The sequence below is a fragment of the Channa argus genome, chromosome 5 (genome assembly GCF_033026475.1).
Source record: "Channa argus isolate prfri chromosome 5, Channa argus male v1.0, whole genome shotgun sequence".
Lineage (NCBI taxonomy): Eukaryota > Metazoa > Chordata > Actinopteri > Anabantiformes > Channidae > Channa > Channa argus.
In genome coordinates this window covers 9,379,246-9,401,319 of record NC_090201.1, presented here as the reverse complement: position 1 = coordinate 9,401,319, position 22,074 = coordinate 9,379,246, and the positions used below count along the sequence as shown (strand labels likewise).

Below are 22,074 nucleotides of genomic sequence, written 5' to 3'. Positions count from 1 at the left end.
GCCAAGCTGATGTGTTAAACAAGTGGAAATTACAACAGAGCCTCTAACTAGAGACAATCCCTTGCCTTTATTGACTGATTAATTACATTTATTCATCCATTACTTTAGGCTGAATTTACACAGCATTTATCCACTGGTGTCTTCAGCTTCACTATTTGGCTGCAGAGAGAGTGGGAGAACAGTACAGTTACCAAGGAGGTTTTTACTCGAGGCAGTGGGGTGAAAAAATGCATTTAGTAATCATCTTAAACAAGATCATGAAGTATCCTTTTAAACAAATATTACTATCACTGGACCTTTCAGACGCTGCTCCGCTATTTCATGGAGGATCTTGTCGAGCACTGGAGCCACGTGGTCCAACTGTTTGGGTGAAAGACGGATGCCAATCTTCACGACTTCATCCTGCACGAATACAAGTTTTTATTGTATTTGAATTAATGACACAATTGTTTTGGTGATTATGGGGGGTGCTGTGCATATGTGTCCTCACAGGATTTCCACCTCGCTCCACCCGTGGAAGCTGTTTGACACTAAACTCTTCAACCGGACCATCCTCCAACCGAGGCTCCATTTCTTTTCTTCCATCACGTTCCTGCAGAACGGCAGAAACCCGAAACAGAAGCATACGTACTGTCAACACCATTAGTATTTGGACAGTTACAATCGACTTTAGGCTTCTGAACATTATGAAAAAAGACACATTAACGTGACAGATCTCAGCTCTACTTTGAGTAAGTTTACACCCATACAGAATAACTGTGTGTGATGTGGCTTTTCTAACACACAATGTTTAAATAGCAAGAGTAACTGAACACTAGTAACTGAACACTAAATATTTTTGGCTCAAAGTTATTTAAGAGTTACTACAATTTAAATAGAGCTACTTCTGTCAAAATTATTAAAGAAAAGTTAAAAAAGAAGAAAAAGTGGACCAGAATAAAACTAGCGACAACCCTCACACAGCAAGCAAGAGCTCAATTTACCTGCAGGAGAGATTGTGCTTATAGACTTTGCTGGGACTGCAAAGAATTTTCCAGAAGATATGGAATATGGTGACTTTGTTTGACTCCATGGATCTGTGCAAATACATTTTAATCCCTTAACTTTGGACACAGTGTATTAATCTGTGTTAAAAAGGCTACCAACTAAAGTTTAGAGCGTATCTCATGCGCAGCAGCAAATAGTACAAAGTATGTTTTCTTGAATAACTACATAATTAATAAATTCAGATTTGACTGTTTGAATTTTTTAGTAGAAGATGTATGAATAGATGTATGAATTTTAGTAGAAGATGCAAATTACAATCTACTAATTGGTTATATTGTTTAAGTCTGTTTGACAGGGAGAGTGCATATTAATAGACATGGCCAAGATGCTATTTTCTGTCTATATTCCCTGGACCACTGTAGTCACACTGAACAAACACATTTGTTTAAGCTCTATTTGTTAAACACCACACTTGTAAAATCCAATTGTTTAATCATCTGGATGCTCATCCAGTAAAGTCACGGGCCAGTGTAATCTGAAGAAACTCTAATGACAGTTTGGTATTAATCCAATTCCACTAAAAAGTGATCATCACTCATCATTTAGTGTAGGACTGTGAAACTCCTGTAACTATTAGTATTGAATTTTTAAATAAAACATCAGAAAACAGTGAAAATGCCTTTTTATAACATGCATAACAAATTTTTCAAGGAGTTGAGCCTCAGTAGAGCACCACTTATCCACACTGTCCAATCAATCACACTGTTTACCTTCATCAGCATCATTTCCTTTGGGCTGAAGAAGGTGATGTGTCCCTCTGTCCTGTCAGCCATCAGCAACACCAGGCACATCACCACCACACAACCGGCCATCACCACTCGCATTCTTATATTGCACTGTACTGGACACATACACATACACACATTTAACACACATGTACTTGCATATAAAAGTTCAGCCTGTGTTTGTACATGAACAGTAGTAAGTGACACTCAAAGAATGTAGGATATTTTTAAGAATATTTTCAGCAGCAAGAAAAAGGAGTCAAATAGGAAAATATGCACTATTTGTGTGTGTTCAGTGTGTGTGTGTGTGACAAAAACAATGAGTATAGAGTACAATGGACAAAGGTCAATGTGCAGTTGAGAAGTTGACAAATAGATAGCAAATGTTGGGAGGAGGAGAGATGGATTGGTAGTAAGAGAAAATAAACTGCAAGACAGATAAGAGGCCAGGAGTGAATCTGCCATGATTACGGCGATATGCCTCTGTACATAAATGTACTGTACGAAAAAGTTAATAGAGTAGAAGTAAGGACTTTTCCTCTATTGACTTTTTCGTACAGTAACAGAGGGCAAAGGAAAGCCTAAGAGGCAGAAGCAGAAGAAGTTTTGTGTTACTTACATGCTGTGTCGGTTGGGAAAGTTCCTTGGGAAATTGTGCTTTAAGATGAGCTGAGCGTCACCTATCTGAGCTTAGCCTGTCCCTTTTTTATCAAGCCCTCACTTTATATCTGGGCTTTTACTGTCCTCCCTCACATCCGCTCCTCAGCAGGCTCCTTCGAGCACTATCCTCCATGTTCCTGGAAACACAGGCATTACTTAGAAATCTGTCTTTTTATTACAGTGGTACGCGCACTGAGCTGTATGTACAGCATATCTAGGCAAATTACATTCTGTAGTGTTATGTATGTATGTAGTGTGAACACCGGAATGCATATGTTACACGTAATGATGTGTAATGAACATGTTTGAGGTGAAGAGTAGCCTATAGTCAATTACTTGTGGAGTTGGCCAGTCCCTCATAGAACACAAAGCAGTAATTATCAAACAGCCAGCTAACATTGGCTCTAATTTAATCTTCAAAGCTGAGGAAGACAACATTTATTTTAAAATGGACTGGTAACTGAGAAGTAAAGTTTAACATTAGTGCGACTTTCATTTGGGTCACCAAGCAAAATACTGAAAAATATTATTGAGTTATTAACGTCTGCCTGTCTTTCTCTCTCTTTTTATCTGTGTGTGTGTGTGTTTGTGTGTGTAGCAGCCAGGAGGTGACCTGTATTAATAGGTCCATTATAAATTCTCTGCACTGAGGTAATATCCACCAGTATGTGACATTTATGACCTGCCCGGAATTTATGTGTGTACACAGACCAACATGCACCAATTTCTCGGAAACCTAATGACACTGAGGTTTAATGATGCCAGGTTTATTGATGATTCGTTCTAAATATCGAAAAAGCCAGTATGAACTGTTTTCCTGTGTGGTTCTGAAATGTAATGGCAGCTTCAAATTGTATTCCTGTAAAAATTCTCTGTAGAAGTGAACAGTTCAAAATATTAGTACAGTACCTTTGTATCTGGTTTATTGCATTTTAACATATTTGTGTCTCTCTCCATGCAATTCACTGTGGTGTACACCTTCTTACATTACATTACGTTACATATTTCCATCAGGCTGTAAAAAATATCTATATATCTATATACACACCAATAGTTCCAGTAAAGTATTTTTTTTTTTACATTTTGGACTGCAGATTCTCATTGCTGATTCTTATTGCAGATTGCAGATCTGCTTACTGCAGATTCTTAACAAACTTGCATGTAAGTCTTGAGTTTTAGGACACAGTAACTTACTTTTCCAAAGATTAAATAAAATCATCTTCTACAGTTAAAGACAATTGTGAAGTTTCTGGTTGAGGTTCGGTATAACATGCAAATTAAAATTGTTCCCCTATCTGAGTGTGTGACAAAACCCAACTGTAGTCCCCACAGTTGAATAACAACAAAAAATTGTTCTTACTAAGAAGTATTGTCCGTGCACGCACGTACTGAAGTTGGGTACTTTGTGCGCATTGCGCAGCAGGTGGAGGGTAATCTGTGTAGATCCCGCGGTGTCAGGCTAGTATCGCGGTATTTGAATTGCGTGGCAATGTGCTCGCTCCAGCGATTGCTGTCTTTTTTACAGAGGTGAAGGCGCAGAGCAGACACGCAGAGCGTGCTGCTGCAGAGATTTATTAATCATGGTAAGATAATTGCTCCTGGGCGTAAATACATAGTTTGTGATTGTGCTTTAATTTAGAACGTTCTTTTGGAGTATCAATGCGTTTACGTAGAAGTGGTTATTATGTAGTTATTGGCGTTTTCCGGAGAAAGGCCTTTAAACGTGAGTGGCGCAGCTAACGTTAGCCATCAATGTGGTTAACACCAACTTTGGTTAAAATGCGTTTTAGTTTTAATCGTCTATAACTGCATCTGCAAGTAGTATATCGAACACTTGTTCTAGTCGAAACCATGCAAGTGAAAGTATGGTTTTGTGCCATTTTCTGCTGTACATTAGTGAAACCTTAGTTTCCAGCTAGCATAAGATAGCTTAGCGCTAATAGTGCTATCTGCGTGGGCCCAGTTCAACACGTGGGTTCATCACAACGACGGCGTGGCTGCGTATTAATACATGTGACAACATACTAACGTTAGGTGACAATTAAGTAATTATAGCTTTAAATGCTGTAGTGCACGCTTGCGCTATGTAATGTTAAGGACGATGGTACCAAAAAACGTGTTAGAGTACCACGTGGAGACAAGTGTACTTCACGTTGTACACCATGTTAGTGAACGAATTAAAAAGTTGTGTGGCTTTTCTCACCTATTCAGTATCAACCTTCCGCAGGTGCTGTTGCACGTGTTGTTCGAGCATGCGGCGGGCTACGCGCTGTTCGCCGTCAAGGAGGTGGAAGAGATCGGCATGCTGCTGCCTCAGGTCGGTATCCTGTCCTCAAGGCCCCGTGATGGTTTAGTGTTTTACAGAGTGAATAATGAGTGTGTGTGTTTCAGGTCGAGGAGAGCGTGCTGAGCCTCGGAAAGTTCAACAGCATGGTGAGCCTGGCTGCTTTCTTCCCTTTCAAATCGGCTCAGGCCGCCCTGGAGAACATGAATGCTATTTCTGAAGGTGAGATGATCCTGTTATCTTACAGACTTTACATATCCTCAGTTGTAATGATGCTTTTGTAATCTGTCAATCCACTGAATGAATGTGCTGACAGCCTAATGTTAATACTGAACATCTGAGGTATAGTGGAGCAGAGTGAATTGTTTCTTGCGCCAAAAGAGGCCATATTCACATCTACCCAACAGCCTATTCCAACAGGTTGTGGAATGTAAACAGAATGTAGCGTTATCACAAGTGCCCCTGCCTCAAAATGGCTTACTAACAGTTGCCTCCTCTACTCCTGCAGGTGTGGTTCATGCTGACCTGAAGCTGTTCCTTGAAACAAACCTTCCTCGTTCTGGGAAAAAGAAAGCTGCGCTGGGGGTTTCAGATGCCAAAATAGGTGCAGCTTTACAAGAAGAATTTACTATTTCCATCCAGACAGGGGGTGTAGTAGCTGAAATAACCAGAGGTGAGGAGATGTTAATCATATGCATTCATTGTTTGGAGAAGGATTTACACTGTTACAAGTTGTAGGTCTGAGGCATTACTTTAGAAAATGTGGCCTGTTGTGATGTCACTATCTAACCCTGAAAAGAATGAAGTTTCATACTGAAAATCTGAACAGCCACAGGGTTGCAAGCTGTTTAGTCACTGATCCACCTCACACCAACAAATCATTTTTATCTGTTTTGTCCTGTCAGGTGTGCGTCTTCATTTCCACTCCCTGGTAAAGGGCCTCACTGCCCAGGCTGCCTCCAAGGCACAACTGGGTCTCGGCCACAGCTACTCAAGAGCTAAGGTCAAATTTAACGTCAACAGGGCAGACAACATGATCATCCAGTCCATTGCTCTGCTGGATCAGCTGGACAAAGACATAAACACCTTCTCCATGCGTGTCCGGTAGGATTCCCTTTGTCACATCACTGAAACAAAGGGTTATCAATGGGTCGAAATAATGTTTTGTGTGCAGTTTAGATGAAACATGTCAGGCTGTGTTGTGGATCTTTGTGGTCATGTCAAGGTTTTTTTGTTTTTCCTCCCACACTCTCCTAATGCTTACCACAGACAGCATGCCCTAGAGTGCTGGCTGTATAGAAACAGGAGGGACATTAACCTCACCTAACTTACCTGCTCCTCTAGATGTTATCTGGTGGGGCAATACTGTTGGGAGAGACACCTATTGAAAGTTCTCATGATATTGGAAAAACCTGTATTGCAGATTTTTATTTATTTTTTAGATGTGCATTTAAATGAGCTGTGCTTTTGTAGAGCATCCATGCATACACAAGTGACGGATTTGATTTTGGAGACGAAAATGAACATTAAAACATCATCCATGTTGAAATGATACGTTGCGCAGCCCTAATTGCATTCATCTTAGTTTTTTCTTCAGTTTGTCGTTTTTAACAATCTGGTTTATCTCTGCAGTGAATGGTATGGCTACCACTTTCCAGAGCTCATCAAGATTGTGTCCGACAACTCAATGTACTGCCGCTTGGCTCAGCTCATTGGAAACAGGAAGGAGTTGTCTGAGGAGAGTCTGGAAAGCCTTGAGGAGGTCGTGATGGACGGCGCCAAGGCTCAAGCCATCCTAGAGGCATCACGTTCCTCTATGGGTGAGTAAAGCATTTTCTTATACGCTTTAGCATCTTAAAATGATTATATTGCCCCTTTTTTGCCCACCCTGGACCTATACTTGTCCTTGGTGCCTAACACAGGGGGGCAGAGTAGCTCTCTCATAAACCTGTGGTGATGGCACAAATCCTCACTGCGGATCCTGTCGGGAGAAACAAGCACACATTGAGATGGATTATGTAACTTTTTTCCTAAAGTTAAAGTTTTTTGTGTTTAAACACGCTCTCCTGTTGTCCAGGTATGGACATCTCTCCGATTGATCTCATCAACATCGAAAGGTTCTCTAGTCGTGTGGTGTCTCTCGCAGACTATCGACTGGGGCTGCAGGAATACCTGCGTTCAAAGATGAGCCAAGTGGCCCCAAACCTGGCAGCCTTGATTGGAGAAGTGGTGAGTAGAATCTGTTTTGTCTTTACAGTACAAATTGACCTGTGATGTTATATCCAAATCTGTCAATCCACTGAATATGTGTGATGAAACTCATATGGTGCTGATGGTCTTCAAATTGTGTTCCCATTAAAGTCTAACAGCCCTCTTCAGAGATGTATGTCTGGAACTGACAGTTGTTTTTTTTTTTTTTTTTTTTTCTCATGTTCTTCAGGTGGGAGCTCGCCTGATCTCCCATGCTGGCAGTCTAACAAACCTGGCCAAGTATCCAGCCTCCACAGTCCAGATCCTGGGAGCAGAGAAGGCCCTGTTCAGGTACTGGGGCATCCCCTCCCTGCTGGGGAAACAAGTGGTTGCAGTGATGGCAGGGCTGGGCTGGAGCAAAGCGGGGTGACCAGAGAAGTAACCTCTGCTCTGGGGTGATCCCTCTTGCCCTAATGCATCCCCACAGTCTGAGCAGCCACTCACAGTGCTGAGGTAGCAAATTGAAAAAGCTATTCAAAACTTTTTGTGTGTCTGAGGGATGGTTAGCTTTAAACTTGCAAAATGTAAATGGAGAATAAAACACTCTAACTTACCAGTGTGATGAATGCTATAGTTCACTTCTTGGAGCCCCAGAATTTATTCTTGTGGTCAGTTGTGGCCATTATGTATTGTAACAATCTAGACTTTTAAATTACATACAATCCCTTCATTACATTTTTTTACAAGTGAGGTGGTTACAAATCTGTGGATAGCATTCTATAGTTTGTGTAATTGTTCATCTTGAATGTGAAAGCAGCTGTATTCTCATACAGAGCTCTAAAGACTCGTGGCAACACCCCCAAGTACGGCCTTATCTTCCACTCAACCTTCATTGGACGTGCCGCTGCCAAGAACAAAGGCCGCATCTCCAGATATCTGGCAAACAAGTGCACCATTGCCTCACGTATTGACTGTTTCTCTGGTGAGTGCTGTTTTATTTTAATTAATTAAAGTTCATGTGGTGTAATTGCTGTGATGCTCCAATTTTTCGTCAACAGCATTCATCCCTTAGGTTGATGTTGAGAAACCATTTTCTGAGCAAAGTCACATTTGTTAAGACACTGTTAAGCCTACTGTAATCCTCAGCTGATGTCAAGTTTTGCCTTTTTGCAGAGGTACCCACAAGTGTGTTTGGTGACAAATTGCGCGAACAGGTGGAAGAGCGTTTGTCTTTCTACGAGACTGGCGATGTGCCACGGAAGAATGTGGATGTCATGAAAGAGGCTGTGAAAGAGGTGAGCTCGGTTTATCTATTTGAAGCAGTGTTTAAAAAGCTGGGCAGTACACTGATCGGGTTAGGGATTAATACATCTGCCAGAGCTGTGAATGATGACAAGCCTTTTCTTGATGTCACTGAGGGTAAAAACTGATTTAATGAGCCTGACACAGCGTTTATAACATAACCCAAAAAAGAAGAAAAGGATTAATAGATTAACCCTGATTAATCCCCCTCCCCCCAGGCAACTGGTGTTGCAGCAGAGATCAAGCGGAAACTGGAGAAGAAAGAAAAGAAACGTAAAAAACGTGAAAAGAAACTGCAAGAACTTCAAGCAAATGGTGAAACTAACGGTGAAGCTAAGGTAAATTTTTTAACTTTATTCTCTGGTCGCGCATGTTTTGATTTGAGATTTGACCCACGTGTGGTCCTATCTCAATGTACGACATGCCATATCAACCTGACTCCGAACCATTGGCAGGTCCTAATAAATGGACTTAATCACTGAAGCGAGTCAGACACTGCAATTATGAAAAAGATGTGTATATTTGTTAAAATGGTGGTCTTCCCTGAAATTTTTAAAATTTGTTTTGTAAATGAAGGTAGTGGATGGAGAAGTTGATGCACCAGTAGTGAAGAAGAAAAAGAAGAAACAAGAGACTGAGGAAATGGAGGTTCAGGCAGATGAGACGCCTACTGCAGCGAACGGAGCAGAAGATGCGTCTGCAAAGAAGAAGAAACAAAAGATAGAGGTGGAAGCAACAGATGATCAAGCTGAAGAAGCAGCTACTCCAGCCAAAAAGAAAAAGAAACGAAAGACTGAAAATGTGGACCCAGAGCCAGCAGAGGTTATCCCAGAAGCTGTGTCTAAGAAAAAGAAAAAAAGAGGGAAGACTGAGTAAAGACTAAAAAGAACTTTATTTTTGTGTACAGTTTTTTTTTTTTTTTAAATACTCTAGCTACTTTAGTTTGTGTAAGCAAACTTATGTTATGGTCTTGCTACATCAAAGCAGGTTAGACTGCAAAGAAACTCATTCTTGTGCCTTGAAGTTATTGCCATTTACTTGTACTTCTGTAAATAAACTATTCACTTTTTTTTGTCAAATCTTTTTATTTTCTTTGCAGTGAACACTTGGTTTTAGATGTTGCCTGTAAAATGAGACTATAGTTCATGGCATCATAAAGTTCTAATTCTCTATTTGGAAGAGCAGCTTATTAGGACTGTCATGTATTAATGTTGCATAGGTGGTACATTAAGCTATAGCATTTTTCCTTATCAATGCTTAAAATTGGGAGTGGTTAAAAATCATTGGATCAGAGACCCACATTAATGTTGCTTTTAGGGTTAATTTCCTTTAAACTAAGGAAATTTGTATATGAACCTACACAACCTGTATTCACTAGTGGTGTTAGGACACTGTACTGTTACAAAACAAAGGTGCTGATGTTCGTCTTATGTCCTAAACATGCTTCACATATGCCCCTGGTCAATTGTAACAACTGTTTTAATGAGGCGCCTTTATTTTGTTTTGTCACACTGGAAATGTTGCTACAAAAGTCTGCAACACTAGTGTCTTCTGTGAATGAAAGTGGTAGGTAGAAATCTGTAGCAAATGTGTAAATTGATGCCACTCAAATTGTTCATTAGTTTTTTAATTTGGACAACGAGGGTTAAACCAATGTTAAAGACATAAAATCCATTGTCTGGCTTTTCAAATCAACCAACTAGAAAAGGGGGGGGGGGAGAAAATCAAGGTATCGAGTCAGGCTCTTAAAAGGATTCACAGATGCGGGAGACCCAAAATTACAAAAACTTTTTAAATAAAAGGCTTTTGCCATGAAAATGATGCGTAGAATCTATGTACATCATTCTCAGTTAATGTACGCATACAAAAAACCACATCACAAGATGCTTGTGTTCAAGTATATTCACCAGCTTCATCTCCGTGATTTAGCATACTTATCTTTCCACATTTATTTTGAAATAAAATGTCCTTCAAAATAAAATAAAAAAATGCAGAAAACCACATTTTATGTCCTACCAATACATATATACTGTATAAATACATAAATATATTTTACATACAACAGCCATAACTTTGAAAAGGGGATATACAGAGTAAAGGAGAGGGGGTGGTAGTGTGTGTTGCTTGTGTTGTAAATGGTTTGTCCTTCTGTGATCTTGTCAGTCAGATATGCAGGTGTGGAGCTGTGCACGTTGGTGTCTGTCCACGTACACAAGCACAATTGTAGATGTGGCCAGCTACACAATACGCAATTGTGTATTTCAGTTGGCCCAATAGGGGGAGCTGCCATAGCTCGACTTGTTGACTTGGCTCTTCTGCTGCAGGCTGCTGGACTGGCCACGCTGGCTAGGACCACCCTGAACATAGAAATATAAAACACTTTAATATTAAGACAACTCCACTCACTAATCTGGATGAACAGCCAATCTTCCATGGTTAGAGGAAAATCATTAACTGTAGGAAAGCCAAAATATGTGAACTCCTAATGAAAACACCTGTCCGTCCTGAGCTAGATGATGGTGTAGCAGCTGCGAGTGTGGTTGCTGGTGAGGCAGGATGTGGAGGAATGGGGCAGGTGCATAGCCTCCAGCTGCTGGTCCAGGGTTTAGAGGTCCTGGACCCCCCAGTGCTGATGGAAGGCTGAAGGGTGGAGGTGTGCCAGCATGGAAGCCTTGCTTATCAAAAGACTGCAGACCAAAGGATAAATTAAGTTTACCATCTTCTAATAGTAAAACTATACATACAGTAAGGAAGTAGGATATGGGTGAGAACAGAGCGGTAATCCTCACCTGGGTCTTATTGTAAACACTTCCACTGATGTCTGGTACCCCAGAGTTACTGGATGTCACCGATACACCTACAAGAAAAACAACAAAAGATTTTAAGTCCATAATTTCCCATAAACCAAATAAGGATACTGAAAAGAATGATTATTTTCTTACCTTTTCCAGGCCCGGCAGCAGCAGATTTGGCTTGTGCCTGTGAGGACGAGTTGTAGCCTTTACTGTAGTCCACTCCTCCTGGCCCCGCTGTCAGCTCTTCATACCCTGGACAATAAAACAATGTAACCAATACAAAGAATTTCTAGTGCAAGAAAATCCACAATTAGTACTTAAAGAATGACTTGGCCCAGTTTTGACCAATTTTAATAAATTGAAAATTGGTTTTGGTTTATCCAAGTCTGTTTACCAACCTGAGCTGAAGGTATGCTGGCCATAACCGCTTGGCTGCTGCGTCTGCTGCTGAAAGGGGCTAGCTGAGGGATTTCCTAGACTGAGGCCCATACTGTGCTGCTTTGCCGAAGCTGGTCCTGGACCCCCTGGAGGAACAAACATGGTGGGGCCGTACTGGAAGGCAGCAGCACTGGGCACAGCACCAGGTACTCCAGCGTAGTAAGGCAGACCTGTGTAGCTGTAGCCCGCAGGCAGAAAGGCCTGCTGACTATTGTGGTGCTGCGGCTGGACCTGTGGTTGAGGCTGCGCCTGGGGAGGCTGCGGCTGTGCCTGGGTCTGCCCTTGGCCCTGGCCCTGGGGAGGTTGTGGGGCTGCCAGGCTTGTGGGAGGAGCTGGGGAGGTGGAGTCATTCCTGCCAAATTTTGTGACTTCACCTGTCCAACAAGGAAGTCCTATATGAGTACAAACACTAGATTTTTGATAAGGTCAACCAAGTGTGCAGGTGTTTTACCTGAGTAAGGATTATTGGCTAGGTTCCCGTCTCTGCCAGAGAGAGTTGCTGTGGGGCCAGGGAATGTGATTCCATAGTAATCCTGCAAAGAGGGCTAAAGAACAGGAGAAGGTAAAGAGAAGAGCCACACCACATGCAAACCACCTTAATAACTGAGTGAAAACTGATTATAGTAGTGTGGCTCACCATTGGCAGTCTAGACTGGAGCATATGGAGGTCTTCATAGCCATAGATCTGCTGTTAAACACAAAAAGGCATTTTCAGCTACACAAACCAGCTCACATATCAAAAAACAAAAGTATACAAAGTCTAAGTACTTTTTTGAGAGACTGAATTTTCCATTTGCTCCAACGTTACTCCTTGGGTATTTTCAAACTGATATTGAAGATATTTGTTTGAAGTACATTTAGAATATGCTTCACTTTTTTGCTTGTTTTTTTTCCCAGATCACCACAATTATGAACAAATGCTAATTGTGCAGTTGTTTTACTCACAGGACTATTTACTGGTACAGAACAAGATCTGCTTCCTGTGCTTACTTGCATGTTCTCACACCAGAGCAGTTTAACCAATGAGCAAAAAACAATTCTTGGATGACTTCTCGTGATGCATTGTGATTGACTTGGATTTTTCTGTGTGAAGCTGCACCATGGAGAAAATGGACCAAGTTTATGCACTTGTCCACTATTTTAGACCAGAGCAAACAAACTTCAGATCTGAAAACAACTTAAGATGTATACCATGAGTCTAGAGCATGATGGGCTACTTACTGGGTATGCTGGCAGCAGCCCCCCTGGACCCATGATATACTGGTTGGGAAGTAGAGGAGGCACTCCCTGGGACAGGTTAGGGGGAGCTTTGCCTGCCAACACAAAGACACAACCCCAACTTTTTAGATTTTTTTACATGCATCTGAGGAAACAGCTCCAGTCTGGGGCCATCAAACATTAAGGTTTCCTGTGTCTAAGACTTTTACCAGTGGAGGAGGAGAGCAGCGGTGTGGTCCTGGGTGCAGAAAGGTTGGACGTGGCAGTAGCTCCATTGGAGCCAAGTCCCAGCGTTGTGCTGGTGGCAGCGGTGGCAACAGAGTTAAGTCCACTAGTACCAGTGATACCACCAACTGTGCTGCCCATATTGGGCATGTTGGCCAGGTGGCTAATGCTGCTGCTACTGTTGCTGCTGTTGTGGGTCGAGTGGAGGGCTGAGGCTGAGGGCTGTGATGACGTGTACGCGCCAGAGGACGGGGCCGGGGAGCTTACACTGCTGCTGTCAACACTGGTGTACTGAGAACAGAGAGTAAGAAGAGATTTAATATGTAAAGGGGTTAATTATTGTCCCTCCCCCCTCCCCCTTTTAGAGATTTAATTGGGCAAACTATGCATGTACTGTGTACTGGCATTTATCTACAGCCAAATAGGGGTCTTTAACCTTTCTACACTTTGGACATGCAGGTAGCAAGAGTCTACTGCTTCATATTTTAGCAGCATTATTCAATTTCTAACTTTAAGGCAGTATATGAGCTTTGGTTATTACCATAAGCATAGTTGTTTTTCATCAAAATAGTAACCTTATGCTTGTCTATCTGAAAGTAACTGAATATATTTGTAATTGCTTCTTTGTCTGTGTGAATTAAAGTGAACACTGTTAATTCTGTAACTTTCCATTTTTGTGCATGCTTGTGTCAAACAGGTACTTACAGTGAGAGAGCTGGAGCCCAGAACTGAAACTGAAGAATGACTGCTGACATGGCTGCGGTGGGAAGCAAGCAAGGGAAGGGGATAATCAGCAAGTGTACAAGTAAGGGAACTTTAGTGCATGTAATTTTGCAGAGTACTACTTCTTTTGTTTAATTATTACATAGAACAACACTATGTAAAAACTAACAGCCTGGAATACCAATGCAAACATAATCAACTAGTTGATAAATACAACTTTTTCCAAAGGGCACAATACAACAGCAGATAGAAGGAAATGCCAAGTTGAGAGGTATTAAGCAAGTCCACCATGTCACCTGTTGAGTGAGTTGAGCTGGCTGGCAGAGGGCATGTCTTGTGCCAGGCTTGAGAGCGTCGTAGAGCTGTGTGCAGGCAGGGCTGAGGACAAGTGTGGCGGGGGTGCTGGGGCACCATTCGTGTTGATGTTCAGAGAAGGAGACTCTGGCTTCGGTGTAGAGGAAGCTGATGAAGCTGAAAACAAAGGGGCACAGATCTTGTAACTGATTCAAAAAGGAATAGCACAACAAGGGTGGCTGTTAGACATTTACAACCAAAAGTGTGCACTGAACAAACAACCCAGTGGCAGGGATCTTACTTTCTAGAGCAGCAGACGTCCTGACACCATTAAGCCCATTCTGGTAAAAAGAAAAGGCAGCAAAGTGTTACGTACATTGATGAGAGATAAAAACCACTCCCATATCTATGAACAAACACATTATGAATTCAGCCACAGCTTGAGTCCCTTACGGGATGACCACATGATAATGTTTGATAGGTTCTGTCTTCATTTAGCAATCTGACTTTTCAAATGTGACAAGAAAGCCATATTTGAAGGGGATATTATAGCACCCTGGTTACAAAAACAAAACCAATCACCTGCAATTGTTGCTTCACATCATTTGTACAACAATACAGGATGCAGTTAACTACACAGATTACTGCAGACTACAAAAGGTAAAGAACCCTATACTGTTTGTGTTAACTAAGTCTACTCACCATGACTGACCCTGTTGCCTCTTTGTTTTGGGAAAAGGCCAGTCGTGTGTGAGGGGGAATGGTCCCATCATATCCACTCACTGTTGAAAAAGGAGAAGAGGAGGGTATAGAGGAAGAGGTGGTGGTGGAGGTTGTTGAAGAGGAGGAGGGAGGAATAGTGGCACTGGCAGTCCCTAATGAGGAGGAGGGGAGACTGGGCAATGCCACCGAGGAGGAGTGATATACTGGCTCTGATGAGGAGAGGGGTAGAGGCAGGGCAACGGAGAGAGGGCTGCCCAGAGACTCACTGAAAGATAACAGAGAGACAAACAATTGAGCAGAGTGGAAAGAAGTAAGTAAAAATGTGTTAATGCAGTGGGAAAAAAGCAGGTTTTAGGTTCCAATATGTAATTTGCATAATTTAATACTTTCTTTTATTACACAGCAGCAGTGAGGTAATGATGTTGTTCAATTTGTAAAAAAGCACTGTCTCTGCAATATGGTAAAGAGATGTAACCAGTCATTTAGCAGTGAGTGTACCTAAGCGGTTTGGAGTAGATGTTTGTTTGGCTCTGTGTCCCTGGTCCTGGGGCAGCTGGTACGGAAGCTGGCGTGGACTCCCTGGACGCTGCACTCACACAATTGTCCATAACTCCAAACTCTGGCAATGCTGACTCTGAGCCGAAATCTAGAGCTCCAAACTGGAGGTTTAAACCGGGGACATCAGCTGAGCCTGGCATTTCCACCGCCGTGGATGGGATCTGGCAAGAAGGAGAGATCAGTCACGATGCTAACCTCATGTACCTACAAGCATATAAAAATCTAAACAACACATTTTTTCTTTGATCGGAAAAATGTAGGATCGCAGACCTAAAGAGGATAATAATGGCTTTTTACACAACAGTTCAACAAAATGTACAAGTAGTCATGCATTCTTAAAAATGAGGCTTCCCACTTCTGCACATCACCATCAATTGCCTACCTTCGATGTGGGAGGTATCCTTCGTTTCTGGCCTTTGAGCTGTACCCGCTGCTGCTGTGGTGTACTGCTGCCCTGAGGGTCCGGCCCTGTACTGGGGGCAGGAGGTTTAGCACCAGCAGCAGACATCACTTGGCCTGGCTGTGCTGGCGTGCTGGTGTGTTGCGGAGCAGGCGAGGCTGAAGCAGGAGACGCTTGTTGAGATGGAGGACTGGGCTGATGTGCCAGAGGCAGTGGGGGGCCGGAGTGCCTCTGAACCAGCTGGCTCAGCACAAGAGAAGGCTCTGGCTGCAGGCCAAACTCACCTGCAAAGACAGACAAAGAACAAAATACGGGGATGTAAACACCTTTTTAAAGACACATAATGGACACACGTGATTGGGTATGCTTGCTTCGGATTAACCATTCTAACTTACGACTGAACTGTGAGGACAGTGATGTGGTGTTGGACTCAGAAGCCTTTATGTCCCAGCTAGAGGAGGAGTGAGGAGGTATAGGTGCTCCAAGACCCGGCAGTCGGCCAATAGAGGTGTTGCCTCCTTGGGTACTGGCAGGAGGAGCAGCCTGAGATGAGGGCAGAGGACCCAAGCCAGGACCCTTCAGCTGTTCCAGTATCTGAGATCCAGGGCTAGGCTGAGTCCTTTTGGCCTGGCCCAAATCACCAAAACCAGTTCCCACAAATGATGACTAGCATAGACAGGAAGAGGAAGGGTGTAATCATCAACCTTTGTTTCTGTGTTTAAATCTAATCATCTAACAGATGCAGGGACTACATCTTTACCAGAGCAGCATGTGCATAACTTGTGCTGCTGGTGGCATTGCGGGTGGAGGGCAGCTGCTGTTGTTGCTGCGGTGGCTGGTGGTGATGGTGGGAGTTGGTGAAGACCAAACTCTGGGAGGAAGAGGAGGAAGGTGGTTCTCTTCCACCAACCACAGGCTTCTGCAGCAGAGAGGCAAGGTCCAAACTAACACAGGAATAGTCAAGACAATTAGAAAATTGCAGGGCAAAAAGACAAAAGTTTTTAATGTTATCTGTAAATAAGAACAATTAAATCCTGTATGGCTGATTTGTCATTTTGGATGCAACTTTTACAGTATGCAAAAAAATTAGTAGGGGAAATTGATATTACTAATCTAGTGCACATTTCTTGGCCACTGCTGCAAAAATGACACTGTTACCAAGAGAATAATGGATATGTACAGTATAAAATTACAATTAAGGCAGTTTCAAACCTTTGCCCAGGAGTAATGTGGTTCTCAGCAGCAGGCGCACATGAAGAGGTGAACACTTTAGTCTCAGAGAGCTGCAGGAATATGCAAAGGTTCAAGACAGGACTGTTTTTATTACACAACAAAACACTGTGTTGTGACAAACAAGCTTCTTCTACAAAGTCCTACTCTAGGGTGTTTAACTCACACTAACATCCTCACTCCAGTCCTCAGCTGCCCAGTCCTCCAAAGTGTTCCTCCAGGCAACTAGAAGACAACCAATAAATAAATATATGAAAATATATAAATAAATAAATCACAAGATTAAATACAGTGTTAGAAGTAGAAAAACAACATTCAGGATGTATAGCTTTGTGAAATGGACACAGCCACAAGCTGTAAGCAAGACATGTTGCTTATGGCTTGTGTCTTGTGTTCATTTCTAGAATTTACCTGTCCCATCTGTGCTGTTGTTGTTGTTATTGGCCACTGTGTCCCAAACCTCAGTCTGTGTCGTGCCTGTACCAGCTTCTGAAGTATAGTCCGCAGGATTAAAAGTCCTAGTTAAGATTCAGGGACATGAATAATAAGTTTGGAGAATTTCATCAATTATTTCCTAAAACAGTTATAATTCTAGTAGTGTGTGTGTGTGAGGTGGGAACAGAACAAAAGCCAGTTTTAAATGAACCGATTCAGAGGCCAAAACAAACACATTTCACTTTTTCTCTCTCCTCATTATGAAACAAACTGCAACCATTCAATTTACACCTAAAATTATGTGAAAAACTTAATGAATGTAGGGGTTTGCAAGTTTGTTTTGTTGCCACCCGTACCCCATGCCCTGGGCCGAGAACCGGCTCCCTGCTGGTGCTCTGCCTCTGCCTCGGCCTCCAGATCCTGCAAAATATTCACACAAATCTTAAAAACACATACTCATCGTGCCTGGTGTATGGGCAGTGTTTTAATGTGCATATGCTCACCTCTGCCACCTTTGATCCTCCGACCTCGATCTGAACCTCTGTCCCCTGGTATCACCTCCACGCCATTCTCCTCTGGACGGGCTGATTTCAAAACACGCATGCACTGTATAAGTAACAGCACCTTATATGCAAACATAAAACTGAAAACCAGTAGAAAAGACACTAAGCTAGATGTAAAGTACTGTGAAGGATCTCTCGAGTCCATACCCTGTCGGCTGCGACTGGCCCCCTTGCCCTTGCGGCTGGCAACTGTACGGCCCTTGCTAGCTTCCCTTTCTCCTTTCTTCTCCCTGTTCTCCTTGTTCTCCTTGCTTTCTGATGGACCCTCCTTCACCAGCGGTTTTTTCTTCCCTACTGTCTCCCAAGAAGTCTACACACAACAGGAGCAAAAAGGATACAGAAAGGATTAAACAATTAACAAAGAAGGTTCAAGGTTAATGAAACAGAAGTGCAAACTATGGTCAATATCTTACTACTATACTACTCTGTACTACTATAAGGCATAAATGAGTAAAAAAGAACACATTTACACTGTTTGAAGACTGTACTGGAACCCTTAAACTCCCAAAAGGAAGAATGCATTATCTGAAGAATACAAATGTCCAAAGTGGTTGGCTTGAACATTAAACAAAATTTATCTGCCATTTTTGTTGTGTACAATGTCTCTGTAATGTCCACTTAGGCCTGTGTAAATACAACAGACAGAATGGTCCAGAGAATGTACAGCAAGTGAGTGGGCATGTTTCTTTCATGCGACTGATACTGTTTCTTTGTGTTTTTAACAAAACACTGGAATTTCTGCAGTATACGTTGTGTCATGCACACTCTTTGCAGGTGCCACCTCTCACATAAACTAGGCAGATTATTTCCAGTAGGTGAGCATGTGTCTGACACCAGCAATCTCCTGCTATGTGTAAAGTGACAGGGCAACTTCTGACAATTTTCAGATCCGATTCTTCATTGTCCAAAGTTCATATGACTAAATAATTGTAAACAATTCCAATGACTAAAACAAAAAATTCATACAGCTGATTTAAATCTAAGTAACTAAGGTTTAAAATGAGACAAGATGGCATTTACCATGTCCGAGGTACTTTCCAGGAGGAAGTTAATGGCTCTGCTAACATCCTCGTTGCAGTCATGGAGCGCTACCATGCACTCATCCTGGTTCTTCCCAGTCACCTCCATCAGCTGGGAACAACACACACACACACACACACACACACACACACACACACACACATTATCATTATGTTACTTGTGCAATTAAATATGCAATTTTTTAAGTGTATTGAAGTCATAGAAGAATGTGACATCTCACCATGACTCCATCTTACATCCAGACAATAAGCCTTATATTTTTCAACACATGCTTAAATGTTCACCTGATTAACTTTGTCCTCAAAATCAGCATCATTCTTGTCATATATCATCTGGGCAAGGCGGATCTGCTCAGCAGTAGCCTGCAACAGAGACACAGAAAGAACATTTGGACATTTGTGGATAGTTTTTTTTGTGCCTGGTGCTTTTTTGGTATCACTTCTTTTGAAGTTTCAAGCGAGCTGCTGCAATACCAAGTCTGCAGTGACTTAGGAAATCACTGCAGATTCTAGATTGGTAAGAGAAAAGTCTTACCACAACCATGTCCACAGTCATCTTGTCATCTAAACTCAGCCTAAATATTTCCAAAACTCTCCTGAGTGATTTTTCCCCACGTGTTTTGTGTTGACTGTGACATAACAGATGCTTTATGCCGCTTTGGCATAATGACCAGGTGGCACTATATTTACTGTAAAAACAAAAATTAAGCAAGGCAAGCCAGTACGATACAATGTAAATGCGGCTTAAATAAGTCCCCTATGTTGTCGCCATTAAAAGTGTTCAAAACAAATCAATCAAATCAAATGGCTGCTGCCTCAAAGGTGTGGTATTGTTCTGAAATGTAGTTGTGTGCCAACTGATGTTTTATCTGGAAATTACTGTTTCTGAGAGGTCTACGTTTTCACGTTCACCTAGTGACAGCGGCTCACCTGTATCTGTTTCTGTGGTTGTGAAGTGTGAGTGGCAGCAGGCAGCGGTTTTTCCCGAGGGCCCCGGGCCTTATCGCCGCCCAGCAAGCTCATCATATACAGTATATACAAAACTCTGTATGTACAAAATAGAAAAATCTACAAAGAAAACAGAAAACAATACATTAGTGAAATTCACACATTATGTATGTTTTCAAATACTTTCCTATTTGTGGGTGCATAAAAAGAATTAAGTGTTAATGTTTATTACAAGAAGTTTGTAGCATGTTGAACACAGTTGGCCTGGTGATGCAACAGTTTTGCAGGTAATCTAGGTCAAGGAGGGAGAGTGATCCAGTGTCCTCTTACAAACAGCACTACAGTGTGTGTGAAGCAGTACAGACAAAACAAACCCTGACCCTATGAACCCTCTATTTGCTAGACAGTTTAGACCAAAATTATGTATGTGCACATACTCTAAACAAATAATCATACAATGGTGAGTTCTGTATTTTACAACTAAGAGATGTCCAATTTGTACCTTGCTGCAAGGTACAAATTGAAAAATACAACATGACAACATTTACTCACAATAGGGTAACAAAGTAGATATTTATGTACTTTTGTTTTTTTGACCCTAGATGTGAATGTGAGTACAAATGGTTGGTTGTCTGTCTCTCTGTGTCGGCCCTAAGATAGACGGAAACCTTTTCAGGGTGTACCCCTGCCTCTCATCCAATGACAGCTGGTACGATCTCCAGTTACCCGTGACCCTGAACAGAATAAGTGGTTAAAGATAATGGATAGACTTATTGAAAACACATATTTCACCCCAGCAATAGTGCTTCTATTTAGGTAAATAATTTAATACTCTTTCCGCCTCTGATAATTCCCTGTAGCAATTATACACACACTAAAAACTGTCACAACCACAAATACAAGAAGTATGCATGGTTATTGTTTACAACTGCTTCCAATGTAAATGGCCATGTAATTTAATTTGTATTACAAACTTTGACTGTGAAGTTAATTAATAGAATACTAACTACCGAAATTCCCACTGACCCATTTGTTTCATTTCAGAGAACAATAGCAACCGAGCTCTGAGCCCGAATGACGTGGAAAATGCACTGCTGCCATTGGCTACTGGATGGAACAAAGCTTAAGAACGAAAAGGCTTTTAATAAATGTCATTGAAAAATATCAAACATTCCCTTAATGTCTGACAAACGTACGGCAGCTGCTGCCAAGTGTATTAAATCAAATAGTCATATTTTTTTCTTTTTATAGGCATAAATGTCTACGGTCCGCGGTTAGACACAAACAATAACAAAACAATCGTTCAGTACATCTACACAACTCAATTGTTTACCCCATTTATTTGTGCAGAGAAAACAGATTGTGTGTTTGTGTAACGTATTAACATATATCCGGTTACTGAAACTGATAATAAGCAGTTTAATGAAGTAGGAGAGCAAGCGGACTGATGTTTTGAACCAATGCTAACGTTAGCTTGTAGCTAGCTGTTATTTCTTGAATCTATACGTGGGGCTTTTTAGTAACTATTAACATTAAGTTCCATGTCAGTCTGGTAAAATTGGAATTCTAATTGCATCGTGTCCGACTCACGATGACCGAATTAATGCTACGTTACCAGAGTCCCCTTTGTCCTCGCTAGTTGGCTACTAGCATGCTAATGCTGAGACTTAATCATTGAGCGAACAAACGATGCAGTTGTGATGAAGCTAGCTAAAGCTAACGTTAACGAAGCTAACTAAATCTGGACTCAGCTGATGCTAATCAACGAAAATTTACATGGCTTGTTAAAGACTTCTGCGTATGTCTTATAAATCTGGGCAGGTATCTAACGACAGTGGTATTCACATCAACCGTTTCCTCGACATCTAAACAACAGGCTAGCCAGCTAACAACAAAGCTGTGTCAAATCTCAGGAAAAGGCCTCGCAGCGGAGCACAATCGCATCCCGACATTGCTCGCCGGGAAACAACACAACAGAAAAGACATCACTCACAGCCCCGTCTAGGCAAAACAACAAAGGCAGCGACTAAATATTAGCGATACAGCGAGAGCAAGCGTCACCTCGTTATTTAAGCGCACTAGAATACAGACACTAGACTTAAAAAAATAGGGAAAATTCCGTTATTACCTGCTAACACGCTTCACTCCACAAGCAGCAGACAAGGTGGTCACGTGACGTGCGCTACCGCGGTTGATACTCCCCTCTCTCTCTCCGGGTGGCAAACTTCTTAACATTCAGCCTTCACTATTACACGATGACACGATTTGCATTGTGG

General features: G+C 41.9%; 3 protein-coding genes and 3 non-coding genes across 10 annotated transcripts; 4 read left to right on the top strand and 2 right to left on the bottom strand.

Moving 5' to 3' along the window:
* Positions 1–9: 9 nt before the first annotated feature.
* Positions 10–4,774, bottom strand: mlnl (motilin-like). 2 transcript variants are annotated; one of them, XM_067503896.1, is made up of 6 exons: positions 4,636–4,774; positions 2,392–2,569; positions 1,758–1,888; positions 491–592; positions 297–402; positions 10–159 (listed from the first exon to the last, which is right to left on the bottom strand). In XM_067503896.1, the coding sequence occupies exons 3-6, from the start codon at positions 1,869–1,871 to the stop codon at positions 152–154; spliced, it is 330 nt and encodes a 109-aa protein (XP_067359997.1). In that variant the 5' UTR covers positions 1,872–1,888; positions 2,392–2,569; positions 4,636–4,774; the 3' UTR covers positions 10–151. The 2 variants fall into 2 exon arrangements, with proteins under 2 accessions (XP_067359997.1, XP_067359996.1); XM_067503895.1 differs by lacking the exon at positions 4,636–4,774 and adding an exon at positions 3,793–3,886.
* On the top strand, positions 3,920–9,280 carry nop56 (NOP56 ribonucleoprotein homolog). The gene is made up of 12 exons (XM_067503886.1): positions 3,920–4,015; positions 4,660–4,749; positions 4,824–4,938; positions 5,225–5,389; positions 5,622–5,820; positions 6,349–6,536; positions 6,794–6,945; positions 7,157–7,257; positions 7,740–7,888; positions 8,080–8,201; positions 8,427–8,546; positions 8,785–9,280. Exons 1-12 carry the CDS (start codon positions 4,013–4,015, stop codon positions 9,082–9,084), a joined length of 1,704 nt encoding a protein of 567 aa, XP_067359987.1. The 5' UTR covers positions 3,920–4,012; the 3' UTR covers positions 9,085–9,280.
* LOC137128303 (small nucleolar RNA SNORA51) lies at positions 5,964–6,097 on the top strand. The gene has a single exon (XR_010914537.1). It is a non-coding gene; the product is annotated as a small nucleolar RNA SNORA51 (small nucleolar RNA).
* On the top strand, positions 6,585–6,715 carry LOC137128307 (small nucleolar RNA SNORA26). Its single transcript, XR_010914541.1, has one exon. It is a non-coding gene; the product is annotated as a small nucleolar RNA SNORA26 (small nucleolar RNA).
* LOC137128302 (small nucleolar RNA SNORD57) lies at positions 8,288–8,353 on the top strand. The gene has a single exon (XR_010914536.1). It is a non-coding gene; the product is annotated as a small nucleolar RNA SNORD57 (small nucleolar RNA).
* Positions 9,281–10,095: 815 nt separating the features above from the next.
* ubap2a (ubiquitin associated protein 2a) lies at positions 10,096–22,073 on the bottom strand. 4 transcript variants are annotated; one of them, XM_067503881.1, is made up of 28 exons: positions 21,927–22,011; positions 20,031–20,532; positions 19,781–19,918; positions 19,136–19,213; positions 18,831–18,941; positions 17,958–18,120; positions 17,751–17,831; positions 17,604–17,667; positions 17,224–17,330; positions 16,979–17,037; positions 16,795–16,865; positions 16,343–16,526; positions 15,978–16,248; positions 15,565–15,866; positions 15,123–15,343; positions 14,604–14,889; positions 14,203–14,242; positions 13,904–14,078; positions 13,590–13,641; positions 12,869–13,175; positions 12,663–12,754; positions 12,079–12,129; positions 11,893–11,986; positions 11,402–11,815; positions 11,151–11,255; positions 10,998–11,065; positions 10,704–10,895; positions 10,096–10,565 (listed from the first exon to the last, which is right to left on the bottom strand). In XM_067503881.1, the coding sequence occupies exons 3-28, from the start codon at positions 19,874–19,876 to the stop codon at positions 10,470–10,472; spliced, it is 3,780 nt and encodes a 1,259-aa protein (XP_067359982.1). In that variant the 5' UTR covers positions 19,877–19,918; positions 20,031–20,532; positions 21,927–22,011; the 3' UTR covers positions 10,096–10,469. The 4 variants fall into 4 exon arrangements, with proteins under 4 accessions (XP_067359982.1, XP_067359984.1, XP_067359983.1 ...); XM_067503883.1 differs by lacking the exon at positions 20,031–20,532 and having other exon boundaries at positions 21,927–22,073; XM_067503882.1 differs by lacking the exon at positions 21,927–22,011 and having other exon boundaries at positions 20,381–21,907.
* Between the last annotated feature and the right edge of the window lies 1 nt (position 22,074).